Source organism: Dromiciops gliroides, chromosome 1, assembly GCF_019393635.1.
Source record: "Dromiciops gliroides isolate mDroGli1 chromosome 1, mDroGli1.pri, whole genome shotgun sequence".
Taxonomy (NCBI): Eukaryota; Metazoa; Chordata; class Mammalia; order Microbiotheria; family Microbiotheriidae; genus Dromiciops; species Dromiciops gliroides.
The window spans coordinates 614,143,319-614,153,059 of NC_057861.1; the positions used below are offsets into that span (position 1 = coordinate 614,143,319).

The 9,741-nt window shown below is 32.5% G+C and overlaps 1 protein-coding gene across 1 annotated transcript in view; it reads left to right on the forward strand.

Annotated features, from left to right (window-relative positions):
- TGFBR1 (transforming growth factor beta receptor 1) overlaps positions 1–4,831 on the forward strand; it is a 60,182-nt gene extending 55,351 nt beyond the window's left edge. The window contains exon 9 of the mRNA XM_043974095.1: positions 478–4,831. Coding sequence (XP_043830030.1) covers positions 478–603 — 126 coding nt within the window. The 3' untranslated portion in view covers positions 604–4,831. The remainder of the gene's footprint in view (positions 1–477) is intronic.
- The last annotated feature ends 4,910 nt before the right edge of the window (positions 4,832–9,741 follow it).

The following is a 9,741-nucleotide window of genomic DNA, read 5'->3' on the forward strand; positions in this document are numbered from 1 at the left end:
GTGGGATATGGAGCTGGTATGTCAAACAATATATTTCCCATTCCATATAGATGTTTTCATTAGTTCTGTTGGTTATCTAAATACTTTGATCACAGTCAGATAGTTCATGAACTTCTTTGAAGAGGTTATTTAGCATTTTAATGAGCAATGAAGACTGGAGCTTATATAGTAATTAGACCAAAATCTTCAAAATTAACAAAACTACAAGTTTTATAGTATCACTTAGAAGGTTTATTGATTCTATTTTTTAAAGTTTAAGAACTGAAATATTTAAATTGTGTGGGGTATAAAGTATGTGATTTTGGACTAGTCATTTTAGCTCTCAGTACCTCTGTCCTCTTTTATAAAATTGCCTTTATAATATTGTATATTTATACCTCTTACAGCACAATATGTAACTATGAATACCCATAAGCAAAAGTATTAAGGTTATTGTCTGGATCACCTATAAAAGTATTTTGTTTCCTATTCCTGCAGGCTTTGAGAGTGATGGCCAAAATTATGCGAGAATGTTGGTATGCCAATGGAGCAGCTAGGCTTACAGCTTTACGTATTAAGAAAACATTATCACAGCTCAGTCAACAGGAGGGCATAAAAATGTAATTCGACATTTCAGCCGAATAACACTTTAGATTCATATCTACTCCTGGGTTTTCGTTTGGAAGGTCAGTTGTTCTACCTCACTGAGAGGGAACAAAAGGATATTGCCTCCTTTTGAAACATGGAAGTAACAGTGGATTACTAACCCCCAGGATTACTGTGGACCCAAGAAGAAGCTGTGTGGGTTCTTTCTGTGCACTATGAACACCTCTTTCCCGGGACAGTTACAGAAAAAGTTGTGTAGTCTCTTTATTTTTATTAACATGAAAGTTGTTTTTTAAAAGTTGATTGCCAGTCTTAACTTTAGTTAACTCTGCTAAAGATTTATCTTTTTAAAATGGGGAGCTGAATTGTACAGGACATTATTATTAATGTAAGTGATTTAATCCTGGTTAGTACAATCTCAAAGTATTCTGAACCACTAAAATTATCCTTGATTCAGACTTTGAATGTACTGCAGTTTAATTTTCAGGATCTTTTAAAACTAAACTACCCTTATAAAATTCTTACTTTGACTTTAAAATGACCTCATCCAATTCAGAACTTAATTTATGCAGTTATATTTTGTATACTATTATTTTACATATTCAGAATCACAAGCCTTCAAAATGAAATTGTACTATACCAGTAAGTGCCACTTCTGTGTCTTTCTAATTCAAATTAGTAAAATTGTAGAAAGTCTATTTACATAATCAGATCTACAAAGGCTAAATTGAAAAGGTAAATTTAGCTGGTTGAAAGTACATAGTATTTTTGGGATATAGTTATACCATTCTTAAAAATTCTTACCAAAATATGCTTTTAAACCACTATGGGAATTAGGTAGTATTAAAGTTAGCTAATTTAGTTATGGTCACATTTTAACAATATGCTATTGAGTTTTAATTTGTGATATCTATGGAATTTTTAAAAAATCAAGTGGCACTCTTTAGATGCTTATAGTACTTTAGTAATTTAAAATGAGGATAAAGACTAATTTTTTAAAAAGGGAAAGTTTGCTATATTTAGCTGCTTGTAAGAAGTTGTTTGTGTGTGGCTCTATAAGCCTCTTTTCTTTATCTGATCAGAAACAGTGTTATTTTTTTTTAACAATAATTACCACACTGTTCAATAGATTCTTTTTTTCTTTAGGAAAGTGAAAGCAATTTATAGGTTGAAAGATAATGGTTGTACAAGATACAAGTGCATTGGTTAAGTAAAAGTAAACTTGTCCTGTGGCTTCTGTTGATATTTTTTAATTACATTGAAGCTAGAGTGTTTTTTGAGGTATCATTAGATCTTGGAAGGAGATAAAGCTTTTAATGCGACTTTTCCTCTTTGTAAGATGAGCAGAATATTACAACATGCTTGATATGTATTTGAATTTAATTTACCATTTGGTGTTTGAGACAAGAAAATCTGAAAGTATCAGGTGAATTTCATCATTCATGAATGTTTTTTAAATCAAGTACGTGGAATAAATTTGTCTTAGACTTCAAATTAATGAGCTGAATTTATAGCTGTTCTTTCTTCCACTGTTATAAAATCTTTTCAGCGTTTTACCAATTTTCAAAATTTTTATTTAATCACTATGATCCATTCAGTTCTAAAAAAACCTGACTCACGATAGCAGTAAGTTGAGTCTTTGATAAATAATTGGAATAATTTTATAGTATTTTTATTTTAAAAATTATAGCCATGCAACTGAATAGGAGTTGCATTATATCTTGTCTCTTAAAATCTGAAAGAACAAATTTGAGAGACAGTTAGTCCAAAACCAAAGTAATATTAGAATTGTGACATTTTATTTACACATTTAGCATTTATTTAAAAGACATCATGAGTGAAACCATGATTAGTGACTTATACAGCGTAGTATTCTAATTTGCCTAAATTTGAGCTTTTTTTTCAGTAGCTATCTAAAAAAAAGTTTGGGAGATTCATTTTTGTACTTGTTATATTATTAAACAGGAAATAGGTACCTCTAGCTTTGTGAACACTAAAAAAAATTAAGATTTGTCAACTCAAATCATTTGCTTTTATTAAATTCAGGGGACCAATACATTTTATCATTAAAAAGATTTTCTATCATTTTAAGAATATGCCAAAATTTATCTAATTAAAAATTGTAATGTATGATCTCACAATTTGTGAAAGGTAAAATTTCAACAAAGAACATATTTAATATTATTAGAAGGAAGATAGAGTTAACATTAGACTGTTCCTGGCTACCTAGACATAGATACTTTTCTTAAATCAGGGACTTCAATTAGCAAGTTTCTTTATTAGGCTCTAATATAGTTTTATTTATGAATACAACTTTTCCGGTTTGGGCCAATGATGGTTTAAATAGCCCCAAATTATCTAATATTGGAAAAGATGACTTAAAAGTTTAAAAATGAACATTTTATATGTGAGGCAGTAACTAAGTGAAAATAGGCTGACGGTGTTAGTTTGTTAATATGGAAACAGTTGCCTTCTTGCATGCTGTTTACATTTCATATATTTAATCCTAAAAAATAGTCAACACAAGCTAAAATGTCATCTCTCCAAAAACCCCTTCCCCACCCTGGAAAGGGAGCTACTAAACAGAATATATGTTGTGTCCACAAGGAGCACCAGATCTACAATATTATTCTTTGCCAACTTTTTAATTTAGAGTCTACAACTTTTTCCTAATGAATTTCTTTGGATTTCCCCAGAGTCTTATGGTTGCTGACTAAAGGTGTCCACTACTTAACAACATCACTTAATTTTCTGAGAATGAGGAATGACAGTGGCAACCAATATTCAGATTTTCCAGGCACTATTAATCTGCGAACAGATCATAGCCTTCTGAATGGTGCTCTCCCTTTGAAAAGCCTACAGACTTATATAAGATTTGGGGAGATGACAGAGGTGCCAATTATGGCAATGCTGACTGAGCTGGAAAACATGAAAAGCACAGGGGAGCCCTTCTAGATCCAGTAGTAGTGGGGGAGCTATGCCTTTGCCTCAGCTAGGTTCGTAGTACAATAAAAAGTGCCTACACTAAGTAAGAATGGACATTGCTGTCATAAGTACTAAATTTACCTTCCCTTAACTAAATTTAGAAGGGTTAATAATTAGCCTGTAATTTTGCATCATGTAAATCAATGTTTCTTAGTTCCTACTCAAAAAAGGTATGATATACAGATTAAAAATTAAGAAAATTCTTAGTAAAAAGATAAAATAAAATCTGTATTACTTTTTGCTTTGTTTCATCAATATTTCATTCAGGCCCTTGTATCGAACCAGTGATTGAAGGTGAAATGTTAAAAGTATTTCTTTTGTTTGGCAAATGGGAGAGGAGATTCTTGTTCCAGTTGAGCAGATTTCTTTTCTAGTTGAAAAGGGAATGGAAATTATCAGACGGTTTTAGTTCTTTAAGAGTAGTACTAGATTGTACTGATGCCTCGAGGGACCGTTTAGAATGCTGGAATACTTCCTGTATGCTGGATTTCTTGGACATTTCAGAAATGACAGTACAACATTGGCACTTTTCACTCCAATGCTAAAATTTTTGTGTTATACCTTTGAGAATGTGGCTAATAACATTTGACTCTTTGTAGAGCATAAGCTTTCATTAATTTTTCTAAACAAAATTTGTAAAAAGTCATGAATCATTTTTATATCCTTTTTCACATTGTGCCATTGAAAATGATTATAGAGGTATTTGGTGTTAATTTACATGTAAAGAAAATGCTTCAATATATCATTTGCTTTAAACCTAAATTACCTCTTGAAAGACCAAGGTACATTTACCTCATTGTGTATATAATGTTTTAATATTTGTCAGAACATTCTCTTGATTTTCAGTTGTTTCTCTATACTATGGGTATTATATCGCTAAATTTACAACTCCAACGGTACTGTTGTTTATAATTGTGCCCCATATGAAACCATTTGTCCTTTTTATTTTCTGTATTTTATTGTATTTTTTGCAAATTGTTTGTGGCTTTCAATATAGCATATGCCCTTCTAGAGATGTACAAATCATGCCCTGTATAAAATTTACATTTTAGGTGATTAAATTTGCAAAGCTTATACAGATGACAAAAAAATCACAAACCACATTTCCCCATAAAATTTTGGAAATTATATATTGTATTTGTAGTACATACCCAAAAAGGATTGTAAGTAGGAAGTAGAAGAGTAATGCTTATGTTAGCATTTAACACTACAATAGAAAGATTAAAGCAATGCAAATAAACTACTCTTTTCCCAAGCACTATTATATGTTTAAAGTGTGTTGAATGTGCTATATACCGTGATCGCAAACAAAAATGAGGTTTCCCTGTTAAGAAATTTATATTTATAAAACAGGTGGAGGGCAGAGACTTTGGGCAAGATGATTGAGTACTTGTCATGTTTAAGGCCAGCTCTCCATTATCACCTCATAAGAACAAGAAATGCATCATATACATGGGGGAAAAACAATACAAAAGGAAGAGGGAAATAACCATGAAAAATTTCATAAAAACACAGCAGAGAATAGAGAAAGGAATAAGACTGAAATAATAACCAAGCACCACTCCCCCCATGATGAGACTGGAACAACCTCAAGACACTACAGAATAACTTTTAAATCAAGATATTTTGGGGGACAATATGAGAGAAAATTGACCTATTATTAATAATAGGATGAGAATTGATTATTTAGAACAAAGGGATAAATCTTAAAGCAGTGACTGAAATGGAACCACAAATAGTACATATTCAAATTTTTTTTCAAATATTTGAAGTCTCCACAAACCAAGTGCAGTTATAGATACAGCTTATAAAACTAACTTGGCAAGATAATCTGACAAGAAAAGCTTGATCTCCAATCATTCTTCAGAGATGAGCAGTACCTTTGCCACACATACTCAGATAATGGTTCAGTAAAAATTGTAGCCATTAAAGGAAATATGTACAAAAGATACAGATAAACAAGTTACTTAATGTTGAGTAGATTCAAAGAACAACTAGAAATCATTGTCAAAGAAAATGAGACAGTTTATGAAGGGGCTGCAATCTGGGGAGGGGAGTGGTAACTTGGCACTTTTAGTAACAAAATGATTGTGATTTGAGCATACAAATAAAAACAAGACCAATCCCAACCTATAGTAAAACCTCTTAGGTTCTATTTCAGTTGCTCTACTTAAAATTCTGTGTATGAATCAAAATTTTAGGGTTTTCTTATCCATTCTGTTTACAGACCCAACAATTAGTATTTTTTTTCTGTGGGAAAATGAGAGTTAAGTGACTTGCCCAGGGTCACGCAGCTAATAAGTGTCAAGTGCCTGAGGCTGGATTTGAACTCAGGTCCTCCTGAATCCAGGGCTGGTGCTTTATCCACTCTGCCACCTAGCTGTTCCTCAGACCCAACAATTATTAATACTTAATTTTTTTTTGTTTTCAACATTCACATTAGTAAGATTTTGAGATGCAAATTTTTCTTCTTCTTTTCCTCCCCTTCCCCAAGATAGTAAGCAATCTCATATAGGTTATATATGTACAATCATGTTAAACATACTTCTACATTAATCAGATTGTAAAATACCAGAAAAAAAGGGAAAACCACAGGAAAGAAAAAACAACATTAAACCACGAAAATAAAAATAGTATGCTTTGGTCTGCATTCACACTCCATAGTGCTTTTTCTGGGTGTGAAGAGCATTTTCCATCACATGTCTTTTGGAATTGTCTTGGATGATTATATTGCTGAGAAAAGCTAAGTCTATCACAGTTGATCATCGAATAATGTTGCTGTTACTGTATGTTTTCCTGGTTCTGCTTATTTCACTCAGCATCAGTTCACATAAGTCTTTACAGGTTTTTCTGAAATTAGTCTGCTCATCATATAGCACAGTATTTCATTACATTAATAAACCACAACTCATTTAGCCATTCCCCAGTTGATGGGCATCCCTTCAATTTTCAATTCGTTGCCACCACAAAAAGAGCTGCTATAAATATTTTTGCACATGTTTTGGAAAGAGAAAGAATTTAGGACCAAAGAAGATATAGAGAACAAAAAATGTAAACTAGATACTTTTGAATATATAAAATTAAAAAGGTTTTGCATAAACAAAACTAACGTAACCAGAATTTTAAGGGAAGGAGAAAACTGAGAAAGAATTTTTGAAACAAGTATCTCTGATAAAGGTCTCATTTCTCAAATATATAGAGTACAGAGTAAAATTTATAAAAATACAAATCATTCCCCAGCTGATAAATGGTCAAAGGATATGAACAGGCAGTTTTCAGACAAATCAAAGCTATCTATAGTCATATGAAAAAATGCTCTAAATCACTATTGATCAGAGTAATGCAAATTAAAACAGCTCTGAAGTATCATCTATCAAAATGGCAAATATAACAAAAAAGGAAAATATTGGATGTGGGAAAACTGGGATGCTAATCCACTGTTGGTGGACTTGTGAGAAGATCTAACCATTTTGGAGAGCAATTTGGAACTATGCCCAAAGGGCTACAGAACTGTGCATACCCTTTGTTCCAGCAATACCACTGCTAGGTTTATACCCCAAAGACATCCCAAAAAAGAAAGAAAAGACCTATTTGTGGTGGCTAAGAATTGGAAATCAAAGGAATGTCCATCAATTGGGGAATGGCTAAACAAGCTGTGTATATGATTGTGATGGAGTATTATTGTGTTCTATAAAGAAATGCAAGCAGGATGATTTTAGAAAGGCCTGGAAAGACTTATATGAACTGATGTACAGTGAAGTGAGCAGAACCAAGAGAACATTGTGCATAGAGACAGCAATATTGTTTGATGATGAACTGTGAATGACTGCTATTCTCAGCAATACAATGATCCAAGACAATCCCAACGGACTAATGATGAAGCATACCATCCACCTCCAAAGATTGGTTGAATACAGATTGAATGAAGCATACTATTTTTCACTCTTTCAATTTTTCCTTTTATTCAAGTTTTTTTGTACAATGATAGGATAATGTTTTACACAATTGCACATGTATGACCCACATCAGATTGCTTACCGCCATGGGGAGGAGAAGCGGAAGGAGGGAAGAGGGATAGAATTTGGAACTCAAAACTAAATAAAAATGTTTATTTTTTAGAAAAAAAGTTCTCCCTTTAAAAAAAAAAAGTTGAAGGGGCAGGGAGAAAGTCTTTACCAAGCTTCCTGTGAGGTAAATAGGAGGTTTAACCTGGAAGAGAGAAAAAAGGAAAAGTCTATAGGACTATATAAGTAATAGAAATTGATGTCATACAGAGAAGCAGATGATATAGCAATATATCAAAAAAATCATTATTACCATTATTATTACCATGGATTCAAATCAAGAATGCAATAATGATTCTACTTAAGGAAACTAAACCTAATTAATCATCTTAATGACAACCATGTAAAGCACAGGATTACATCAACAAATGCAAGAAAAGACCTTTCTATAGACTATAACACATTCAAAATGTTCAATGGAAGTTCTTTTCCTCAGCACAATCAAAAACATTTATCTAAAACAAAGGCCTAGTGTTATTTGTAATAGAGATGCACAATAACCTTTCCCAATGAGACCAGTGGTGAAGTAGAGATGTCTATTGTATTTACTATTAATAAGTATATTAGTAAAAATGCTAACTACAAGAAGAAAATGGAATTGAAGATATGAAGAGACAAAATTGTCTCAATTCATAGGTAAAGCCCCCAAAGATGACAGCTTGATGAAAGTAACCAGAGAAAATCCACAAAAATCTGAATGTTTAAATATTTCTAACAAAATTCAGGAGGGAAAGAGAGGAGACAACAGTGACTCTATTGAAAAATTGAACTGCATAAAATATCTGTGAATTAACATAGCGACTCCAAGACTCATATAGGAATGATACAAATAGGACTACAAAAATAACTTTTACAGAAATAAAGGAAAAACTAAATAAAACAGGGATTGAGGAGTTCCTGGACTTGGTCACATCATTTAAAGAAGAGACAGTGATTTTCAGTAAATAGGGGGATAAGTGGTCAATGGATATAAACAAGCAGATCTCAAAAGAATTAAAGACTAGTGACAACCATATAAATTTCTCTAATAAGGAAAATCAAGTCAAAACTCATGCTTTCCATATCTAGCAAACTGACAAAAATGACAAAACAGAAATAGTTAATGTTGGATAGGCTATGGAAAGACAAGCAAGGGGCAGGTAGATGGCACAGTGGATAAAGCACTGGCCCTGGATTCAGGAGGACCCGAGTTCAAATATGGACTCAGACACTTGACACTTACTAGCTGTATGACCCTGGGCAAGTCACTTAACCCCAAAAAGAAAGAAAAGCAAATTAATGCATTGTTGATGGAATTGTGAATTGGTTCAATCATTCTGGAAAACAACTGGAATTATTTTCAAGAAGTAGAATTACAATGTTAGATGTATACCCTAAAGTGGTGAATGACAAAAAGAAGTCCCACATAGAGCAAAATATAGCAGGACTTTTTTTAAGGCAGCAAAGAATAGCAAATAATATAAATAACTATCTATTGGGGAATGACTAAACAATTTTTGGCACATGAATGTGGTGAAATGTGTTATAAGAAATGATGAATATGACATGCAAAGAAGCATAAGAAGATATCAATTGTAGCAGACAGAAGCAAAAAATAGGAAAATTCTATACTTCAGCAATGATATACATGGAAAGAATAAGAGCAACAATGACAACAGAAACCTGAATACTGAAATCTTTTTTTTTTTTTTTTGGTGGGGCAATGAGGATTAAGTGACTTACCCAGGGTCACATGCTGTGAAATCTTAATGGCAAAGCTTGGCCTCAAAGAAGATATATGAGAAGACCTCTCCCATTTCCATATAGAGGTGGGGTGTGGTAGTGGCAGACTACATATACTCTTCATATATTATCAGACTTTTTCTATCAATTTGGTTTTTCAATTGGTTTTGATGAACTGGTCTTTTCCTCTTAATTTTTTTTAATCAGAGATTAGTCTCTGGAAAGCATAAGAGAAATTAAAATGTGGGTGATATGAAAAATAAAAGATACCAATACAAATTTATTTTAAAATTTTTATTTATATGCCTTTCATTTCCAGAAATATCATTTTCCCTCCATCATCAACCATCCCTTGTTACGAGGAATAAGAAACAGGGGAAAAGGC